The sequence below is a fragment of the Alligator mississippiensis genome, chromosome 13 (genome assembly GCF_030867095.1).
Source record: "Alligator mississippiensis isolate rAllMis1 chromosome 13, rAllMis1, whole genome shotgun sequence".
NCBI classification, from domain to species: Eukaryota; Metazoa; Chordata; order Crocodylia; family Alligatoridae; genus Alligator; species Alligator mississippiensis.
The window spans coordinates 42,615,215-42,638,666 of NC_081836.1; the positions used below are offsets into that span (position 1 = coordinate 42,615,215).

Consider the following 23,452-nt stretch of genomic DNA (forward strand, 5'->3'; position numbering starts at 1 on the left):
TTAAAAGGGTCACGACACCACCTAACGTGAAAAATAAGAGCTGAAATGTGGCGTATTATCTGCTATTGGCTTGTCATCTTACAGCAATAATGGTATGGAGAGAATCAGGCAAGGTCTACCTGGAAATTCCAGGATTGCACCCAAGAGCCTACCATATCAACCTACAAGGAATCTGAGGATTTCACTGGGATTTTGTATCACTAGTGTAGTGTTCTAAGCAATTGCTTCTTTATCATATTCATACATGGCATCACCTAGGTGATTTTCCCTTTAAAGATTAAAAATATGAGCCTGGCTTTAATAAGAATGAGACTAGAAACCACTAATGCACCAAAAGTGCAACTCCCCAGCATTCTTACCAGACCATACTACAATACCTTCATGCACTCAAATGACACCCTGGTTGAAGTGCAACTGAGATTATTTTATATTATGGCAAAAGGCATCTAAACTAACCAAACTGTGGAATGCAGTAAACAGCCAACAGTGGGATCAGTTTGAGACTAAGAGAAGATCAATCATAACTTCATCAACTTAAATATCACAGCATTTAGGCTTTCTGGGAAGGAAACAGCCCTCAGGTTAATACAATCCTGCTTGCTTAGTGCATCTAGTTCACAGAAGTAGTTCATCCTGCCACAGCTGTTGTTGACAAATGGAACTAGTTTTTCATTGACTTCTTAGTCCAAGAAGTCTATGGAACCAAGGCTATGGAACCAAGAAAAGTAGTTCTAGAAACCTGTCTATCTTTAGAAGTTTAGGACTTGTAGTAACACTCATAACAAGGAAAATAAAAGTCAAGAAAGCATTAACTTGATTGGAAGTTTTTTCAACAGTATATTTACCTAAAGAAAAGGAAAGATCTGATTCCAGTTCACTTAATTTTTTCAGAAGTTCAGTGTTAATTTTCTCCAATTCTTTATCCTGCTTGTCATCATTCTTCCCATCACCTCTGTAGTCATATCTTTAACATCAAGACAGAGGACAGCACAGTTTTAGTTTACATTACAAACAAAACATGAACAATCTATACTTTTAGCATGTTTCTACAAACTAATGTGATACCTAAAGTCAAAATACTGAAAGTAACCAAGTAGAGGAAGTACAGTAACTCAGCATTTGCAGCTGGAAAAAAAACCCGTGGATACAGAAGTTTGTTGCAGTATCTTTTGGGGAGTTCAGTATTGATTACAGCTCAATTTTTTGAACAAATGGAAAACTTTACAATATGTGGCAAGAAATGATCAACCGTTCGTTGTATTTGCCAAAAGACAAATGAATTCCATTATTTTTAAAAAATGGACTGTAATATTAAGCCAAATACAGTGGGATGCATAAAAGCACTTGAATACAACTGATTTACAACAATGGTTAAATGTTAGGGTTGTCAACCCAGTTATTTTGCAAAGCAGATCTTTAGCCAAGTTCCAAATGTGTCAAATACCCAATAAAAGTATGTCGCAAAACACAGATGATATCTTCAAGAAAATATAGTTCAGTCACAAATCAGTATAAGAAAATTTTAGCTGTGCCATAAGCCAAATTCTACAGGCCCAAAGGATACAATAAAATCACTAGTGAGCAGGGTCATGTCTTCTTTACCAAATGCATTGTTTAGTCAAATCTCATGAGGAAAACATCAAACAATATCATGTCTGGGGCTGCCCAAAACTTACCTTATAACACCCAATCCTGGCCAACTGAGATCTTCAATATATGACAAACCTACTGTTCTTTTCACTTCTTGCTCAAATTCATCTCTTAGTTGTAGTGTGCTCATCAGTACTGGTATCTTCATTTTTAAGCAGTCCACCAACTGATCAACATCTTGTACCTCTGTTCCTAACACTAAAGAGCCGATCTATTAGTATGTGAAGTAGTGGACTCAGAGACAGATTATTCACATTTTGATTCATCTCAGCCAGCCAGATACCTGGCCCTGCACATTATATTTACAATGGTCTTTGCATAGATTATCTTAATAATACTGCATTATCTTCACCTGGGTGCTGAAATCTGTTTTCAGATCTACCATCCATTGACACAGCAGAGACATGACAAAAGCTGTGGCCAAGCATTCAGGAAAAAATAAGCTATATCATGGTGAGACTTTCTGGTATTATAAACTATTAATGTCAATTCCTTTATTTACTACATTAATAACTTAAAAATAATTCTGTCCATATACAGCCAAATTATACCACAATGATTCTGCGCTACTTTTGTCTAAAAAAATGACAGCATAACCACATTAAAAAAAATTCTTCCTACTTCTCTACACTGTTGGTTCTCTAATCTGATACTACACCCTGTTCCTAGGAGAAAAAATAAAAAAAGGAATTTCTTTTCTGCATCAATACTAAGAAAAAGGGTGCTGGGGAAGGAGGGACAGACAGACACATGTTTAAATGGATCTTTTGTCTCTTTCAAAATAGGCTATTTTATTCTATTCAAGGGCTCAGTCCCTATATCTAACCATCTGAATAAGTAAGAGTATATCCTTTATCCAAAGGAATGAGAGAAAGAAGGACTATGACGACTCCTCTCTAATGCCTGAGAGTTTAAAAAGGAACCTTCCTCAGTTTCTCACCTTATTCTTTCTAGTGAATACTGACAAAATAGAAGGCTTTACAGAGGTGGAGGACCATGATGCCATACACAAAGAGTAATGTTTTTCTAAAGTAACAGTTGCTAAGCTATGAGACAATCCTGAACCTCTTTTAGATGTCACTGCCTCATTTAAGTAGCTAAAGGGAAAAAAAAAATCTTGGGAGAATATACTGAAAGTCAGTCCGAGAAGAACAGATTCAGTTTACACATATATGATATTTATCATTTTAATGGCAAATTCCAATTTTTCCCCTCCCCAAATGAACTATCTGAGTAAGTGGCTAAGTTAAATGACACTGTTACCTGCAGAAGTCATTAATGGGCTAAAACGCACACATGTGCCTTCATCTTCTAGTTCAACCACATCAACTCCACTGGCTGGAATCAACTGTGCCAACTGTTCTCCAAGCTGAAGAGACAAGACATAGTTAGTTAAAGGAATTTATAGAGCACAGTTTTCAAGATCGCCAACTTGGACTGGAATAGTCCTATATTTTCAATGCCCCAAATAAGGCTTCTTTTTTCTACTACTTAAAAGTTAATTAGTTTTCTTCCCTGAAGTATATAAGCATTGGCTTGCTCACCTCAACCTTAAGTGACAAAACACAAAAGCCATGTACATATTAAATTATTTCACAATTTCTAAGCAAACCCCAAGACGTGATTTATTTCATGGTTCCTGCAAGTTAATCAAATTGTATTCATGCTTCATGCAGGAAGAGGTAATGACAATGTCCACAGCAACCTATAATGATATTATAATTCATACAGGACGGCATATAGTATCTGTACCTACAGCAGTGGCATAACTAGGGTGGCGAGTCAGGTACTGACTTGGGGAGAGAGGAGAGGAGAGGAGCAGAAAAAAAAATGGCTGTGAGCACAGCTGCACAATTACACCAGTGGCAGTGGCAGCAATATGAAGTTGCTGCTGCTTGTGTGGCTGCCTGACTGTATGTTCTGCAGGCCTTTGACCTGCAGAACGCTTTTTCCTTATAAGTGTTTTGTCTCAACGGTTATAAAATCCCCCGCGAACCACTGTGTTTTAGTTTTACCTCTCCATTTCCTAATTCATGTAGATTTGCAGAGGTTCAAGGGGAAATATGGAGAAAGACCGTGATTACAGGAAGTCATATGTGTATAAAGGTGGAAAAGCAAAATAAATGGATCGGTTTCATGATGCTGTCCCCCATCTGCTTACTTTGCATAGGATAGGACCCCTATCCTAGTGGTTTTCAACTTGTGTCTGTGGACCCCTGGGGGTCTGTAAACCATGTCTAAGGGGTCCACAAAAGAAGACTACGATCAATCAGAAGTATGTGAATACCCCCACACTTACAATTCAAAGAGGTCTGCACCTCCATTCAAAATTTCCAAAGGGGTCCAACAAATGAAAAAAAGGTTGAAAACCACTGCCCTACAAGAATACTGAACTAGCCTTGGCATAAGCATCATAAACGGGTTGGGAATTTACTGCAGCACTTATTAAAAGTATGCATATTTTACATATTTAGAATTGCTCATTTTCCTAACACATAATGCAACCCTTGCTCCTTAGTTCAATTAGGGGCAAAGAAAACAAAAACAACAGACTTGCATGACTACATATGAGGGGAGGCAGGAACATTTAAGCTCTCCACATTGTAGAAAAAGGGATCTGACACACTCTAGTAGTCTTGTTTCCCTTCCTACAGCACTTGCACAGCATAAAACCTCAAACTCAGATTGTACCACAAAGGCAGATAGAAAATTAAAGGAATTTACAGTGTAATTAACACAATTCCATTTTCTACATCTATTTGAAGTGCGTGTGTGTGGGGGGGGGGGAGGAGTTGGCGAGTGAAAAAACATACATAATTTCTCCCCTCCCCCGCAACAAGATGGTCTTATTGTGTTACCAGTTACTACTTGCATTAACAGTAAATTGCCTTAAACTCTAAGTTATATCTTCTCCACTTCAGCTAGTAAAAGCCTCTGAGACAAGTTTTTTATTTTGGCAAACAAAAGAAAGTCACCTTTCCTGGGGTACAGGGTTCCCCTCTATAGGTTGCATCTCATTGACTATAAATACTAACTTAAAATGGAGAGAGATCTAGTGAACAGCAAAAGCAACACAATGCACAAATCTGCTTTTTGGAATGCATGACAAAGGAGAACATTTATTTAACCCTAGTGACCTACAAATATAAATTTTTGGGGGTAAGACTTAAAGAAAAGGTATCAACATTTTCACCTGTGAGTTTAAAATTTTGTATATATTATAATTTAAAATATAATTCATATGAAAAGCTGCCAGTTAGAACTAAATCCCTCTTATTAATTCAGAGCCACTCCTGAATTTCACATGGAAGAGCAAATATTCAATTATGACCAAGCTAGTTTTGTCGCTTCTGTAAGCAGTTCCCCTGAGCTATCCCGTCTTTCCCCATTTTACAAAAAAAAGGAAGGTCCAGCCTTACCCACTGATTGAAGGTATCACAAATATGTCTCTCATTGTTGGTTAAAGTGTGTTGAATTGCAGAGGTCTGTGAAGCATGCAGTGTTTGATCTGAACCCAAAAATAAGGAACAGAGATTTTTATACAAAATAATTATAAAAGGTTACTAAATTTTCCAATGAGCAATATTTTCTAGAAAAAGATAGACAATTTGCACATACGTTTATATATCTTTTCTTAATTTTGTGGGTCACATAATTCAAACTGATAATGGACTTAAAATGCATTTATTCTAGCCACTTATGACTCACTCTCCCATACTGCAATGGAATGGAGCTTTGCAACAAGAATGTAATACGTATGTATTTATTTACATACACGCAGATGCACACGAACACGTACTTTGGTACAGGTGGGGCCAACCTCTGGAGTGGCTGGCCTGGGTGGCATGCAGTAGACTGGAAAGGGGATGGGCAGTACCGTGTAGGGCAGGAAAGAAAGGAGAACAGTAGATGGGTCAGGGAGCACAGCACAAGAGGCAGGAAGTAGAGCAACAGATCAGGCATGGAGCACAGGGCAGGGAGCAGAAAGCAGATCAGACTGGGGAAGGGGACTGAAAGTGTAGGGCTAATTTGTAGAATGCCTGCCAAAAAAGGCTGCCCCCTACTGCTTTTTATTATTTATTATCCATAAATTATATACCTATATTTGGATGGTCTTGGGAAAATTTGAATACTACAACAGGAGAGCTAAGTTCATCTTCAACCTTAAAAATAAAAATAAGAAAAATCTATGTTATGAAAATGCACTTAGAAAAGACTTAATGTTGTATGTACACAATTAACTAAGGTGAGCCAACATTCTTTTGTTTTGTCAATATTCACAATGTTCAAATCTTAATATTTTGGTTTAGTCATTAAAAACAAAGCTCTTTGTGACTATATAAGCATGTAAACAGGCAAACTTAGCAAAGTAGATTACTGCTTCCCTTCACATAAAGCAGAATTTTTTTTTATTTAAAAAGTTCTGTACAACTGAACTTGGAGCACTATAAAGTAAAAAAAAAGAATGTTAATTGGAAGATATACAATACTTAAGATATTTTAGGGTTAAGTTAACCCCAGTATTCTAGTATTAGGAGAGAAAGATCCTGGTAGAAATCTCTCCAAATAGACTATTCGGCTGTTCAGTGACAAATACAAGTTATTCAGAACATACACAGGTAGAGGGGCCAGCATGGAGTTTCATACTGCAAATGAGTTCAGAAATGAGATTACTCTACTCACAAAGCAGAATAAGATTACTCATCACAAACCATAGCATTTGCTTTCCAATTAAACTACGTTGTGTATTAGAATAAATACTATATTCAAAGGGTTAAATTGCTCCGTACATCAGAGCATCTTCTCACCAAAATTACCTTAGATGCAACTAATTTAAAAAACAAAATTCTCAATTACAAGCCGTTCTAATTTTAAAAGACCTGTCTCAACTTAAGCTCTTAGTAGGACAAATATTTTGTTTACAGATTTGAGAACAACTATAAAATCTTCTCAACAGAAGGGGAGGGTACAGCTAGTTTCATTTTCAAAATATAATTTCCAAAGGATCTTGTGAAAAATTTGTATCCTGAAAGAATATTGAGTCAATGGTTTAACGAGTACTCTTGGAAGCAGCTTCTGGGCATTATAGCATGAGCCTGAGGCTGTACATGGATAAAGAGTGCAATCTTTGCCATATGCAACTCAGGTTATACCCCAAAATGTCAATGAAGTTATATGTCAGGTATCCAAGCTGTAGCCGTACCGGGCTAGAGGAAAAAGCAATCAGGGCTTATGGTAGAGGTGATCTTTTGTGCCTGAAACCTTGCAATTAAAAGATTTTTTTTGCAAAAATCTTGTTGGTCTAATAAAAGATATCACCTCTACCATGAGCCCTGAATGAAGTTATATAACTTTAATAGTTAAAAATAACACCACCACCAAACTGTCATAGGGTTTGTTTCTTCTATCAAGATATTTCTGGTATTTAATAACCAATGGCAAAATGAGTAGAAGTAATAAAAAGTAAACTGTACCGAAGTTTTGATAAAATCCAGGTTTTTCAAGTTTTCCAGCAACCTCTGACTCTAAAAAGATCATAGAAAAACAATGATTTTAGGAATTTAAAATTACTTCCATATGCATAGCAACAACTTTATCCATTCAATATCATCCATCTGTACATCTATACTACTATAAACATAAGTGCACAGCTGCAGACTGCTTCAAAAATGGCCAAACAAGTGAAAATCTGATCCCACATTGCATAAGGGGGTCAGATGAAGATGTTTCAAAACAGAGTGCCTTCTGTAACTTCTGTATGAGCTGTTTTCGGAATGGGAGGGTGAAAGGGAACAGAGGGATTTTGGTCTGCGGGGGTTTTCAGCCCCTGCTGGAGGGTGGGGCATGTGTACTGGAGCCCTCTGAGGTGGGCATGGGAAGCTTCAATTCAGCTGCCCCACCATCCAGAGCCAGGGAACCCCTAGAACAAGCTCCCTCTGCTCCCTTTCACCCCCTCCCATTCTGAAATGTTCCCATTTTGAACAGTTTGGTCCGGGGGATGGTTGCAACTCGGAAGAACACTTCCTGCAAAGCCTTCTCAGTTACAGCGGGGAGCTGCACTTTTGTCTGTGCCTTTATTGTGTCTTAATTTGTCATCTAAACAACTGTGTTGATTGCACTATTTATTTGTTTTGATTTATATCCTGCCTCATTCAAAAGGCTCAGATCAGCCTTCCCTCCCACCCAATCCCAAAGTGCACCAAGCTACCATGGCAACCAGTAACAAAGGATTTTTTTAATTAAGTAATTTAGAAAGAAATTCTTTAACCTAAAGAACCTAAACTAAAACTAAAGCCATTAATACATTAGTAGGGATGTACTACTAAGGGTGGGCGGTGGGGTGGGGAGGCACCTTACTGAAATAAAATGCTGGCTTCTCCAGTAGAAGCCAGCAGTTCTCACGGCTGCCAACACACAGGCAGCCAAGATGGCAGCCACCCCCTCCTCCCTCCACCGCTAATGCGTTAACATGCCATAAGAAGTGAGGGTGTTACCAATGCACCCAATTTAAGGTGTTATTAAATGACAAGTCAGCCATTACATGTTCCACATAACACATGGAACATTGTTATGGTTGGTTTTTATGGCACCTTAAAATTGAAGGAGTGGCATGTCTATATACCAGGGCTAACAGGGGTGGATGCCCAACAATCAGCTGTCTGCCTTGGACAGCTTCAGGTCTCCAACCCATGGTGCTGATAATCTTGTCAACACTAGCCCAGGGCAACTCCTGGTCTCCAGCTGGCTCAGGGCTGCTCCAGGACTAGTGCGAACCATCAGCCGATTGTCAGCATCAGCCCCAGGCTGCCCTGTGGACTCCTGGCAGAGCCAAGGGGTTCTTAAGCAGAGGAGTTTCAACTTCCATAATGGTGAGCCCCAGTAGGGCTGGCCAGTGTGGGGGGATGAGACTCTTGACAGGGGGAGCCAAAAAGCTTTCCCTGTCAGAGGCTTTAAAATGCCTGCTATTTAAAGTCCCTGGCAGGTAAAACTCTTCTGCTCTTCCACACTGGAAGCCTCTGATCCCCTGCAGCTGGCAACCCTCCCTCTGAAGCTGCTGGATGCAGGGTTTGAAGTCCCAAGCAGAGGAAGCCCTTGTATCAGACCTGGGGCCACAGCTGGCAATCATCTATTTTTGGCAACAGCCCCAGGTCTGAAACTGGGCCTGGGGATACCCTAGTCAATCCTAAGGATCAGGCTGGGGTCAGCCCCAGGTTGGGAGAGTCACCCTGTTGCCAGCCATGGCCATTTTCAAGGTGCCTAGGTCAAGTAGCAGAAGTGTAGCTAAGCAGAAGTCTCCAAAATCTGTTTCTGAATGACTGCAGCATGAGCCTTTGCAGATGTGGCAACCAACTTGGTCAGCAAAGTAAAGGAAACTATCAACATATCTAAGAAAAGTAGTAATGAAATGCAAGTAAACAAAGTACCAGGCCTGAAAGGAGCTATTGTAAAAGGAAGACCAGGCATTAAGTAATCCAAATATATAAAATACTAGTAGTAGTGATTGATGTAACCAAATGTATTAGATGCTATTTTGTTATAATAAAATTATTTTTTGTTAAGGTATTTAATTTGTAAAAACAAAACAGCCTTGTCAGAGAAGACCATAAACTAAGGCAAAGAAGAAACAGGACAATGTTGAACAGCATTCCACAATGGGGAAGGAAAGGAGATAAGAAATCCTCCCCTTTACTTTCCCGAGGATGTAAATCCTAAGTGACACCTTACACATCCACAAGTTATCTGGTTCAGCCCAGCTCCAAAAGTTTCAGTGCAACAAAGACATTTAAATAAAACCAATCAGAGGCCATATATTAGAATATTAGAACCTGCCATCTATAAAGATGGGGTATAGGCTGGAGGGAAATTGGAGAACTCAGCACATTCAAGAAGACTTGCTGCAAATCTGCATGTCACCCTCCTCCCACCTCTTGAGTCTCCCCAGGTAGTGTACATGACAGTCTATGTTGTGCTGTCATGGGCTGCCAGATAGACTTTGGGATAAATGCTTGTTTTTGTCTTTTGAAGTGCAAGGAAATAAGTCAGGCTGCAGACTTCCTTCTGCCTCTTATCAGCAATCAACCTGTAAGGTTACCTGTAATCTGGGTAACAGCCCCCTGCCTGATGTACAGGACTGGGCTGAGGGAAGCTGGCCAAGGAGCTGTGGGTCAGCTCAGAGAGAGGCAGGCTGAGAAAAGGCAAGCCTATAGATTGGCTAAAGAGAAACACTTGTGCTGGACTCTGAGAAAGAGGCATCAGGTGACTGGAAGGGATACAGTTAGTAAGCATTAGGGCTGTGGAAATTTCAACGAGCGTTTCATCTTGAAGCTGTTTCGACGCGTTTCAAGCTCAAAACAGTGAAATCGAAATGAAACAAAAGGCTTTGAAGGGCCCTGCCCTGCAGTTAAGCCCAGGAAAGTGGCTGCTGGGCAGGCTTTCCCTGTGCCATGCCATGCCATGCCACGCCACGCCACTTGGGCTGTGTGGGATTGGGCTGCACCCGCACTAGGGAGGGAAAGCAGCAGCTGGGCCACAGCTCTGGCCCAGTCAGCACCAGGAAGGAGAGGTGGTGGCAGAGCTGTGTGCCGCTCAGGATGGGACAAGCCCAGCCAGAGCGGCAAGGGCTCAGCTGCACTTTCCCCCTACCTGCCTATCAGTCCTGAGCAGCACATGGCTCTGCCGCCGCTTTTGCTGGCCAGTGCTGATCCGGCTGGGGTCATCCCATCCCCAGCAGCACGTGGGAAGCTGGCTTCAGCTGCATGCCGCTTTTCCTGGCTGGTGCCGACCCAGCTGGGCCAGCCCCATCCGAAGCAGCAATCAGATGAAGCTGGCTTCCCACATGCTGCTGGGGATGCCTGGCTGGGTCATCACTGGCCAGCAGAAGCAGTGATGGAGCCTCCTGCCTTTTGGGACTAGCTGGCACAGGTAGGGGGAAAGTGCAGCAGCATGTGGGGAAGTCACTGCTTGATGGGGATGGGATGGGCTGGCTAGGCCACACCGGGGAGGGAAAGCTGTGGCTGATCCCCCTGCGGCTTGGAACGGGAGGGGTCTCACAGCACTGGAGGGTGCTGTGCTGGTGAGGGTACCTGGGCCTGGGCTGGCTTCTGCTGTGCCACCGGGGGGGGGGGGGGGGGGGGGGGGGGGGGGGGGGGCTGCGGCCGCGCTGGGATGGGTCAGGACCAGGTCATGCTGGCACCAGTGATGGGTGGGGGGGTTGGCCAGCTTTCAATGCCTGAGGCCTGATGGGGTGGGCTAGGTCCTTGCTTGTAGAAGGGGTCAGGTTTCAAGGCCACCTCTCTAAAAGGAGTACTTCCAGGGGTTCAGCTCCTCCAGGGGAGGGACTTCCAGTGGCAAAGGTTAGGGGTTAGGGGGTGGGACTTCTGGTCCCAAGAGGGCGACCAGGGGGTGGGGCAACTAAAGGGGCAGGGCTACCCATGCGGCCCTCGACAGCTCGCCAAAACTCATCAAGCGGCCCTTCGCCCAAAATAATTGCCTGCCCCTGCTCTAAGGCAGATCCTGTCATACCCATCCCAAACACTGTGCCTCCTATCATGTATGTCTGGTATGGCAGGAGGCACAATGTTTGCGATGGGACATGAAATTCCTTGAGTTCCAAATGCACAATTGTTTCAACATCTCCCAGGGGCCTTAAAGACAGTACTTAGTAACTCCCACATATTCTGTGAATCTCAATTTTTATTGCGTAGACTTGTATGGACTTAGTTCAGACTAATTCTTCCCACTACAGCTGACACCCATTAACAGATACATTCCAGTACTGTTGTACTATGAAGCTTTTAAGCAGCCATGTCATCTAACCAAAGGTAGCCTGTTAAAAGTGACTAGAAGGGGAACAGTACTGACTGAGTTTATTATAAAACAGGGTCAGTGTTTTACTTTTAGGTTCAAAGAACAAACACACAAAACATGACAACACACAGAGCCTAAATTAAAATCATACTTGACATCAAAAAGTGCTTTGTAATGTACTTTTACAAAGCATTATCAACATCTCACTGAGCACCGAGAGGGTAAATTCAAGATATATGGGATCACTACGTTTTCATGAGAGAATTTAATTTGTTCCATGTCTTTCAACTCATAATTCTGCTTTGGAAAATGATATTAACTTTCCCAAAGAAACCAGTAAGTTTTGTCCCCAAGACTCACACATACCTGCTGTAAGACATGACAAGCAAATTTCAAGGCTTTCAATATCCATCAACATTCATCAGAAATGGGACTTTATAAAACATTTCCTAAAAACTTCATTCTCACCCTACGTATCCACCATTTTGTGATCCATTTTCTTAACCTGAGGTAGTGTCTATGTCCTCATAACAACTGTGACATCATCAGTTGGTTCTCTGGACATGGAGAAGTTCTCCTCATTCATCCACAACTAGGGAAGCTACTAAGTCCTCTTGTGTCATACGGGCAGAAAATGGAACATCATTCAGGAGAGGTCAGATTCTTTTATATTGTTGTGGTTTTTTTCCCCTTGATATGACAAAAGATTTTATGAACTTGCATCTCCATCACCCCAGCATTTGCTGAACTGTCATAACTGAGAGGAAGCTGAGTAACGCTGAACAGGTTTGTCCTACCCATGCTGGCACATAAAAGCAAAGTTACTCTGTCCTTTAAAACTCACCCACCTTCTAGATTTTTCCTTCCTTCCATGGGTCCTCTGTCAGAAAGCCCTCTCTCATGAAGTCTAATTTCATCTGCATTAAAGATGTCATACAGGGAAAACTTCTCAATAATCTGAAGAAGTCTTTCATGTCCAATGTTTGCTAGTGGGTTTATCCAGAGACTGTTTCTCTTCATGCTCCTCTCTGTAAGTGATAGTGGGTTTTTCTAACAGCTAAAACAACCATCACTTGCCTTAAAGTCATTCAGTCCAACTGCAGTAGCAAATTGAAGGGTCTTTTTCTTGCTTATGAGTCCAGAAAGGTGCTCATCAATACAAGGGATTTTTTTCTTCACATTTGTGACTGGTTGTTCGCCTGGCCATCTTCGTCTTCTAAGAGCTAATCCCGCTACTTTAAATTCTTTGTATAACTGACCTGTGCAAGTCCTACTTGACTGCTACTTGGTTCCGATTGTCATCAAGAGTTTAATAACCACAAATTTTCTTTAAGTGCATCTTCTCATTATTTTCTCTGTGGGTTGCTAAGCAAGGCAAGAAAGCACAGAGAACAAGCTGTCCCCATTGACCTATGACACAGTAAAGCGTCTTCTAGTTCACAAATGTTGCTCTTAAGCAGCAGATGTGTTGCTGTTACTGGCTAAAAGAATGTGGTAGGGGATAAGATTACCAGAGGAAACAGTGCTAGTAAATCACTTACTGCAAACAGGCAGCAACTGTATACTTAAAATTGTCTGTATTTGCATTCTGAATTTTCAGGGATTTATATATTACAAATTTGTTTGTACTGAGCTAGACACTCGGCTAATACATAGTAAGAGAGCCTCTGGGCAGAAAAGCTTACAATCAAAATAGACAATACCTATAAGGAACAGGAGAGAGGAAGTATTACTATCCTCAATTTATATAAGGGAAACTGAGCCACGGAGAAATTTAGGTTTAAATCCTATTCCACTTTTTGAACCCAAATGGTATTCATATAGCTGGCCAACTGATGCTTTTGGCAGTTTGCAATTTAACTCCGAGTGTGCATGCATACACATGCATATTTATTACCACATTTCTTTCTTTCCATTTAATTCTTCTACATTAGTTTCTGTGATGCTTCATCATGTAGACATATTAAAATGACAATCAAAGTGTTCTTAAATATAAAAAGGTGAACAGTTATAGTGCTAGTGATGCCTAGATAACTGTTACCAAAACATTACTATTTTAACTTTATTGGAACAAGCACCTTTTCTCCAGGCAAAAATAGGGTAACAGATTTTTTATAAAATCCCATCCCATACTTGGAAAAGCTGAATGCCTTTAAACAACATATTAACAAACTACTACTTACTAGCTGTGATGCATGCTTTATTCTCTCCACAATGCCATCATGTCCCAAGTACTGCAAGGAGAGCCATAGTGGTAAGGCACGAAGTTTCTCTACAGGCTGACTTGATGTCAGACCTGCTGCTAAGGACTAAAGTGGGAGGGAAAGGAGGAGAGGGGAGAAGAGTATTGTTATTTTATAACTAAAATTCCTTACACAAAACCTGAATCATCTAACACCATCAAGGTACAGATGCGTCACAGCTGTAAGAGGCATCTTTGCAAATTACTGTTTACTGAGTTACAAATCACTATGTTAGCATTGTAATTTTAAAGCATCTAGCTTCTAGATGCTGATTAAACAATCAAACCTACCAAAGAAGGATCCTCTTGTCTATAGAGTGTAACTGCAGGCACTGCTGGGAGACCCAGCCAGGAACCCAGAGTAAGAGTCATGCTGTCACATTTTGTCGCAGCCTAAAGGGGAAATATTAAAGTTTACTATAGGGACAATACCAAACACACACATTGTGATTAGGTAACAATTTTAAAATCTAAAGCATGTTACAAATATTGCATACATTAGTACATACCAATAGTGAAGAGGAGACATAGCCTAATGCCAGAGTTGCCAAATTCACTCTGGAAAAGAGAAAATATTCTTAATATATATTAAATATTTACACCTTTTCGTCAAGTAAAATACATTTTAATCTTTGGTTTAAATATTTTATGCAGCTTTGTAAAGGGAGGTCATTTTTCTTCATATATTTTTTACTGCACATGAAACAGACATCGCTATTTAATATTTCAAAATTCAAGTATGAAACTAGTTTAGATGTCAGTCCAAGTTTGGGGTAGCATAACCTGTCACTTAACTGCCTTTCTCTAGTAGCTTTCTATCAATTTTTAACAGCATGCCATTGAACATAAAATGCACAGCACAATACAGTAGCACTCAGGTCTCCATTCTTACAGCTCTTAGTCTAAAAGCATGACATTCTTCATTCATGTTGTTTAGGCAGCTTTCAGTCTTTTGGTTTATTCCCCTTAATTGTGTGGCACTTGAAACAAGGTTCACACTAAGTCTCACTCTCTCTCCCCTAAGCATTTTCAGGTCTTGTTTATTTAGGTTCTCATATCTTTCAAGTAGGGGCAGATTATCTGTCATTCATGAATGAACTTCCACCAGGACTCCATACATACACACGAATAACCTTTTATTACCAAATGTGACATTTGCAGGGATTTACCTTTAAAGAGTGGCAAATTTATGATAATACAAAACAGTTTAACAGTAAAATATATGGAGTATGCCCTGCCATTGTGTTTGCTAGCTATGAAATTAAGTGCCACACATTAAATCAAACGTAACTGGAGAGCAGGTCTGTACGGAAAGAGCTTTAAGTTCTGTACCCTTCTACATGTAGCCACATGTTATATTGCTCACAAAGTTCTTTCAACCGCCCAAGTTTGTCTGTGTGCCCTGCTCCTGGAGTACCTATATTGAAAGGAAAAAGCATCAATTAATGTCCAATATTTAACTTATTTCACACGTGTGAACTTTGACTGTGCCTTTAAGTCTACGTGAGCAAAGGATCTTGTATATTATTTAGAAAGTCACCTACAATGGGAAAAAAATTATATCCAATTTTTATTTGTTTTTACATTAAAATTTAGGTAATCATTTCTGTGGTAGATACATGGACAACTGGAGACCTAAAGGATTAGGACATAAGGTAACATGGAAATTAACAGTATTGATACCCATTTGGTTACAGGTACATGGGAGACTAGTTGACTAAAGCATTAAAAAAAAACAAAAAACACACTTGAATATTTCAATTAAGAACCAGAAAAAGGTCCCAATATGCCTAACTGAAGGAGTGACCTCCTTCAAAATAAGGAAGATTAAATCTAACATTCTGATATTTCTAGGGGAGAAAAAGCAGCAGACACTTCTTACCTCTAATTAAATAAAACCCTTTCTTAAGACCAGACCAATTTACATCTCTGCCTTATTAGCAAGTCAAAAAAAAGTTTGAATTGGGGATATTTACTGCCTTCAGTATCTCATTTTCAAAAAGAAATTTGTTCTTCAATAAGCATAAATTGCAAATACCTTGGTCACAGAGATACTTCCTCTAGCAAACAGGAATGCCAGTGTAATTGTTCACCATTGTTATAAGAGGCTGCACAATGCAGTCTTAAGTTAATTATATAAGTAATTAGTTGTTCTAGAAGGTTTTATGCATTCTAAATGATACTCCATGCCAAAAAATGGCTGACCTACTCTTTACTCTCAAACCGATAATCCATACGATCTAAATACCCAATTCAAAAGAACATTTTTCCAGAATGCAACTTTATTATCGTCTGCTTACTCACCAGCATTTGCTACAAGTAACAGTGGCAGCTTTCCAGATTCGATATCATCTTTAATCAATCTGTCCAGCAAAGCAACATCCTGTCATTAATAAGAAAAATATAAATGATGTGTCAAAGGGTAAATGGAATTTATTACTATTAAACTAGAAAATTGTGATTTCTAAAAACAGCCTGGCATAGTGTCCTCACAATTTTAAAGCTGATTCACTGATTAAGTTCTCAATACTGCTTTGTCTGAGGTTTGCAATTTCAATTTCACTCTCCCCAAAGACAAAATAAGCAAAAAGGTCAGACAAAACTTTTTCAAGGTATACAGGACAAACAAAGTAACTAATTTTAGAAATACAAAATTTTGAATTTCAATATTAGACACAATGCTTCTAAAGAAACTGTGTATACTGCATAATTCATGCTCTTCCCCTCACAGCCTAGTGACCCTCAGACACATGGATTCATCTGCATTTCCAATGCCACAAGCTAGGGAAGTCTTTCTGTTGACTTCAGCAGGAGTTGTATTGGCATACAATTCATTTATGTTCCATCTTCTGATTAAAAAAAAAAAAGTTGTTCTTTTAAACAGAACAAAAGTTCAGGGTCGGTTATATAACAAGGAACACTAATCATCCACCACAGGGTCTTACAAAGCAATAAAAACAAGGTTGGCACTAAGGCTTAAACCTCTCCTTAAAAAAAGAAAAAAAAAACCATTTCATAGAGGGCGCATATTTCCCAAGGGTCTTGGATAAGAAAATCCTTTACTGTACACACCAAAATAAGCACTATAGAAAAATATGTATAGTGTTCAGACTGCTAGCGTCACTTTAGTCAAACAAAACAAAGTACACTTACCATTTGATGCTGGGATCCAAACATAGTGTTACAAGGCACACGGCACATGCAGGAAAGGGGTAACCCCAGCTGCAATAAGAAAGATGGAATCTAAACAACTCACTGGTATTTTAGTTGCTTGCTTCAACTGCTTCAAAAATACCAGAAGGAATCAAAGTGTCAAGTAGTAAACACATACAGTGACAGAGCTCTGTACCAATAACTGTTACTGGCATGTTAAACTGAGTTTCCTCTTAGAATTTATGATAAGAATAAGAGCGGAGAAAAGAAAAGGGAGGTCCCTAGAAATTAAGAAAACAACTATAAGGTAACAGCCAGTTTTTCATACAAGTAAGAAGAAGTAAAGAATAACCAAGCCTGGCCTCTTTCCAGAGTTCGTACCTTATCTCCAGGGTTGTACCAAAAGTGTCATTTTATTCCAGGCATCCCCATCCTCACTAGTAGCCTAACTCTTTCTTTCTTTGCTCTAGTTATTTTTATATATATAGAACAAAGAAATAATATTTAAGAATATTAGAATACTAAAACAAATAGCAAAAAGTTATTCAGCCATATATCTATATATATGGCTGAATAACTTTTTGCTATTTGTTTTAATATTCTTTGCAAGGTCTAATACAGTTGGGCTTTGGCAATTCTCACTTTATCCTTATAATTCTTGACATGTAAAAGCCTTTAGCTTTCTTTCACAGATCAGTTCCTCACCTCCCTACTCCACTTCCTGTCTCTACTAATCCCCAGTATCCTTTTGAGGTGATTATTCATTCTGTGGGCTTGGAGTCCTTCTCTGCCAGTTTTTTTCTTTTAAACCCGAGACAAATTTTAGAGAATTTTTGCAACACTGACTTTACAAAACGACAGACCTCCATTATTATTAGCATTTTTTCTTCAGGCTGTATCTGAAATAAAAGTCTCTTATAAATGAAAATTTATGATAGTCTCTCTGTCAAACAATTTAAGATATGGATTGATAGCTGTCTAAATACATTCCTTGAGTCTACAGCAAACCCCAAGCTCTACTCCTGTAAAACTTCTATCTTCATCCTTAACATAATTTTAATTTGGATTCCATTTTATGTCCACTGTCCCTTCCTTTTTGTTCATAGTCTATCATGTCACTAACACATTATCCAAATACCTTTATTTTTTAAGAGTGCACCTATAGAGATTTTTGGGGCTGATACCAATAGCCAATTTTTAAGGCTGATATCGATCCACATATTGGCCAATACCAATCCAATTTCCAATACCAGCCTGGCAGCTTGAAGAGCAGTGTCCAGCTGGTAAGTCTGTTGTGGTGGAAGAGGGGAGGGAAGGGAAGGGGTTTGGGGAGGCAGATCAAGGCCTCCACGGTGAGGGAGGAAGTGGGGCTGGGGCTGGTGCTGCCCAGCCAGGGTGGGGTGGGGCATGAGACAGAGCCATGGCTCATCTGGTGGTGGGGGCGGGGGGCAGCTCCTGCCACTGCATGCACCCCGGAGGGACACCGGGGGGGGGGGGGGGGGGCGCATGTACCCCCAGCGCTGCATGGGGCAGGGCAGGGCAAATGGACAGCTATGGGGGGGCCTGCAGCCACAGGCAGGGCCAGGGTGGACAGCTATAGGGGGGCCTGCAGCCACCCCAAAATTCAATGTAGCCCCTGCCTTCCCACGGGGTGTGTGCAGCAGCAGGAGCCGCCTTCCCCTCCCCATGCATGAGCCGCCACTCCATCCTGCCCCAGCTGGGCAGCACCTGCTCCAGCCCCAGCCCCAGCCCATTCCTCACTGCAGGGGCCTTGATCTGCCTCCCCCACACCCCTTTCCTCCCCCCTCCCCTTCCACCACAACAGACTTACCAGCTGGATGCAGCTCTCCAAGCTGTGGGGCTGTGCTCCTCGCTGCCTACGTGCTGTGCTGTGACTGCGTGCATGCACGGGGCATTTGTCAGCTGCATTATCGGCCACATCAGGCAAAAAAAAGCCAATTTCTGATACTCTCAATTTTCTTTATATTGGTGCCGATTCGATATCAGACCTATGTGTTGGTGCACCTCTATTATTTTTATTTCACCTTTTCCAAACAGCACAATCCATAAATCCCTGTGTTCCAGACATGACTGGCTATTTCACATATCATGCTCAGCACTAGCAGCTTAAGTTCTTCTATTCCTAGGTAACAGCCTAGGCTCTTTCTATTAGTATAGAACTATTTCAGTTCTTTCTTATTAACCAAACAGTTTCCTAGTTGGATACACACAAAGTCCTTTCACTAAGTATACTGAGTTGTGAATATTAGTAGGTCCCCAGTGCTGGCCCTGGACAGGCTCCTCTGCCTGGGTCTCACCACCTGTCTCACCAGCAGAGAACCTGGTGTTCCCTGTTTAAAAATTGCAAATTCTCTGATAAGAAACCCAAATTCTCTCATTAAAATACCCCAAATCTGTGTTCTTTCACTATTAAAATGAAACACCACTATACATAGAGAGATCTTGTATAGATGAAATAAAACCAAGATGAAATAAAAATAATAGAGGTGCACTAACACATTGATCATTATATATTTACAATAGGGCTTGCAGGCCAAGCCCTATGAGGAGAGACTAGGGCACCTGGACCTCTTCAGCCTCCACAAGAAAAGGTTGAGAGGCAACCTTGTGGCTGCCTATAAGTTCATCATGGGGGCACAGAAGGGAATTGGTGAGGCTTTACTCACCAAGGTGCCCCCGGGGGTTACAAGAAACAATGGCCACAAGCTAGCAGAGAGCAGATTTAGATTGGACATTAGGAAGAACTTCTTCACAGTTAGAGAGTGGCCAAGGTCTGGAATGGGCTCCCAAGGGAGGTGGTGCTCTCTCCTACCCTGGGGGTCTTCAGGAGGAGGTTAGATGAGTATCTAGCTGGGGTCATCTAGACCCAGCACTCTTTCCTGCCTATGCAAGGGGTCGGACTCGATGATCTATTGAGGTCCCTTCCGACCCTAACATCTATGAATCTATGAATCAGTCGGGCAATGTTTCATTGATATATTTACAAGTTTAAATTAATTTGGAAGCCTACCAGTGCCTCTATCATCATAATAAAATGGATTCTAGATATCTATACACTTTGGCATTTACTTTTGGGTTATATGTCATCAAAAAATAAAGATCTGTGCCTATTCCCTTCACTCACCGGGATGTGCGGTGCTGAGCAGCACTGATATGCCAGTACCCTGCCCCTGCTCTTGCCCCTCACTGTCAACCAACAGCTCCCTGCACCTCCCAGTCCTCTCACTCCTGACCTGCAGCCCCTGCCTGCCTCCACTAGTTTTCTCCCAGCCACAGCTCTGTCCCAGAACCAGGATGTGAGTCCGGTGGAAGCTGTCCTACCCACTGCTTTGTGGCTCTGAGCAGTGCCAGACCTTGCCATTCTGCTCCCTGTCCAATGCTGTCCCTAGAAAGTCCTCGACTGGGAATCAGGGACTGAGGAGGCCTCCCACACTGCATGGGCTGCTCGGGGGAGGGGGGAGTGTTAATTCTGGCTCTGGAGGCCTCTCCTACCCAGAGTGCTCCCCCACCCCAAATCCCCATCTCTTTCACACACACCTCTGCTGCCACCTCTACCCCTCCCCCCAGCCCATCACACCCTCCAAGTGATTCCTGGGACCAGAAGCCCCCCCAGGCTGGGGCTGCATGTCCCAGCACTGGTGAGGGCAGCCAGCAGGTCTTGTCCCATACCATGAAGAGGCACTACTTCACAGTCAGAGTGGCTAGAATCTGGAACAAACTTCCAAGGGATGTGGTGCTCACTCCTACCCTGGGGGTCTTTAAAAGGAGGCTAGACAACCGCCTAGCTGGGGTCGTTTGACCCCAGCATTCTTTCCTGCCCATGGCAGGGGGTCGGACTTGATGATCTGCTTAGGTCCCTTCCGACCCTACCAACTATATCATGTGGCCAGCTGGGCACGCAGGGTGTGAGATTTTTGGGAGGGACATGGGGGGAGTTTGTGGCTGGGTATGTTGGTGAGGGGTCTGTGGGGGTGGTTGGGGGTGTGGGGCTTGTGAGTGGATTGTTGGGGGGGGGGGGGGCAGGTTCCTCACCCCCTGCAGGACTCACAGTACTCCCTCCACACACAGCTCACTAACTTCCCCCCAGCATGGCGCACAGCCCCCATGCAGCATCAGCAACCATTGGGTGCTCAGGGCCTGGTGCTGGCAGAGCCCCAGACCCAGTGCCTCAGACCCAGTGCCACCTGTGCTGCTTGTTGCAGGCCTGGCCTGGGGCTGTGTGCCTTTGGGCAGGACCATGCCATTTTTGTTGTCACCTAGGGTTCTGGCACCACTTGCAGGGGTTGGCACGTTGTGCCAGGCTGGGTCCTGCCTTCAAGTGCCCTGCATTCTGTCAGGCTGGGCCGGTTCCATGGAGGCAGAACCTGGCCCAGCATGATGCATGGCCCCTGTGAGTGATGCTGGGCCCCTGGTGACAGTCAGAGCAGCCTGGGCCTGCCTAAAGGCGCCTGGCCCCATGCGATGTGGTGCATGCGGCACCAGATGCCGGGTGGCCGGGGCTGTGGCACACTGCACTGCGCCACGGTCGGGCTCTGCCAGGAGGGTCCCAAGTGCTCTGATGGCCACTACTGCTGCAGGGGGGGCTGTGGCCTGTGCAGGTAGGTGGAGGACCCACTCTTCCCAAGCAGCCTACCATGCACACACAGTCACCCACCTCCTCACAGCCACATCCCCCCTCCCCCAGGTAAGTAGGGACTGGATGTCCTTACTGGACTTACAGCTTTGTTTAGGCCTATTTATACTACTCTCCACATGGTTTTGCTTCCCTCCCTAATTCTTTGTGATTGCTTTGGGGATCATGCCGGTGTTGCTTTGTTAACTACCGTTATGCTTGCATTGTTGTTTTTACAAAAATGTTTTGGCTGACGTCAGGGGACAGTTTTTCCTTAGTTGGTTTTAGTGCAATATTTGCCCTTTTTTTTTTTTTTTTACTTATTCAGGAATTATTTTTATCTTTGGGCAGCATGAAGGAAGATATTCTTTTCCATTATAGAAACAGGCCTTTAACGGCCTATAAGAACCTAAGATTCATTTTTGTTTGAGCATTACTTTTCATGCTGTCAGGAACTCCAATAAATACAGACACATCACATTCAGAGGGAAATGTTATTTCCACTTTCAAAGCAGCCTGGAAAAAGCTCAAATACCATGATGATACGATTGCCTAGATAAAATGAGAGACCTTCAGATACAGCTTGCTCAGCCTGAGAGAGATAGCCTCACTGATCTTATCTGGTTGAGAACACAAAAAACTGGAAAGAGTCCTAATGACTGGATGTTCAAACTGGAGATAAAATGAGTTGAAGGGGTTAAGACTTCTTCAGTTATAGTAGGGATACAAGAGAAATCCCATCCCCAACAATGCATCCAAGACTATGCTTCTACTACAACATATTATCTTCTACCAGCAATAATCTAGGATTTATTCTTAAAATCTGAATTACCAGTAGGCAACAGGATGCCAGCAAGGTTTCATGTATAGCTAATGTAAAATGTTCTATTTAAACCACTTTACCTGATTACAGAGAGTTTGGCCCAAGCCTGTTCTGGCTGCAGAGCTAAGGTATATAACAGGTTGCTTGTTATATAAAACATTAAAACCTTCTACAGTATAGTCTTCATAGCGTGAGTGAATAACAAGCCGACAGATTTTTAATAGACCTTCACGATCATCTTCATGATAGTAAGCTGATCCATTTTCATATCTGTAGAAAAAAAACCTACTTATTAAATGTATACCAACAGAAGCTGTGTCAGTTTACTGAGAAGTTAAAGGGCTTATGTAAAGACTCTAAAGAGCCTGTCAGTATTATCATGCACATAATGGGCACGTCTACACAAGACACTGAATGCACATTCAACTAATTCTGCTGCGCATTAGCATGATTGGCAAAAACCATGCTAATGCACAGTAAATAGTTTAATGCGCATGAAGCATCACTAACAAAAACATTAAATTTGTGCTAATGCGCAGTAGCGCCAATTACAGTGCATTAAGTTTAGTACTTAGTCAGTACTTTTGACTGATCTCCCTTTTCAAGGAATCTTGTATTCCTTTGATAGAAAAAAAAAACAAACACGTCCCTGGACTAGATTAGGGAGAAAGATCAAATTATAGCTGTAAAACTGGAATTCAAAAATGCCTGTCTAGTTTCTATTCTTGGCTCAGTTTAATTTCCAAGTTATGACCTGGGGTTGAATATAGCTTCTAATTTTAATGTCAGCTAGAACATACTAGAATTTACCAGCACTTAGGTCCTTTTGTTTCAGATGCTGCTTAAGAGGATTAGGAAATCCTGACTGTCTTTGGCCAGGTTACTTAGCCTTTTTGCATTTCAGTTTTTCACTGGGTGCGTCTACACGTTCAGTAATCGCTATAATTACGGCACATTAAGTAGAATACCTGTGGTTACTACAGGTTAGTACCACAGGTACTAAAACTTAATGTGCTGTAATTATGCCGCATTAATGAACGCGTAGATGCATCCAATGAAAAACTGCAACAGAAAAAGGCTACATAACATGGCCAAGGACAGTCAGGATTTCCTAATCCTCTTAAATAGCATTTGAAACAAAAGG

The 23,452-nt window shown here is 41.8% G+C and overlaps 1 protein-coding gene across 2 annotated transcripts in view; it reads right to left on the reverse strand.

Annotated features, from left to right (window-relative positions):
• The window catches only part of PDXDC1 (pyridoxal dependent decarboxylase domain containing 1), a 54,615-nt gene that overhangs the window by 9,223 nt on the left and 21,940 nt on the right, over window positions 1-23,452 (reverse strand). For both annotated transcript variants that reach the window (XM_006261587.4, XM_019494679.2), the window contains 13 exons: window positions 22,389-22,578; window positions 16,853-16,921; window positions 16,004-16,082; window positions 15,032-15,116; window positions 14,209-14,257; window positions 13,991-14,092; window positions 13,641-13,766; window positions 7,125-7,175; window positions 5,750-5,813; window positions 5,070-5,158; window positions 2,914-3,019; window positions 1,677-1,848; window positions 846-964 (listed from right to left, as the gene is read on the reverse strand). In XM_006261587.4, coding sequence (XP_006261649.1) covers window positions 846-964; window positions 1,677-1,848; window positions 2,914-3,019; window positions 5,070-5,158; window positions 5,750-5,813; window positions 7,125-7,175; window positions 13,641-13,766; window positions 13,991-14,092; window positions 14,209-14,257; window positions 15,032-15,116; window positions 16,004-16,082; window positions 16,853-16,921; window positions 22,389-22,578 — 1,301 coding nt within the window. The remainder of the gene's footprint in view (window positions 1-845; window positions 965-1,676; window positions 1,849-2,913; window positions 3,020-5,069; window positions 5,159-5,749; window positions 5,814-7,124; window positions 7,176-13,640; window positions 13,767-13,990; window positions 14,093-14,208; window positions 14,258-15,031; window positions 15,117-16,003; window positions 16,083-16,852; window positions 16,922-22,388; window positions 22,579-23,452) is intronic.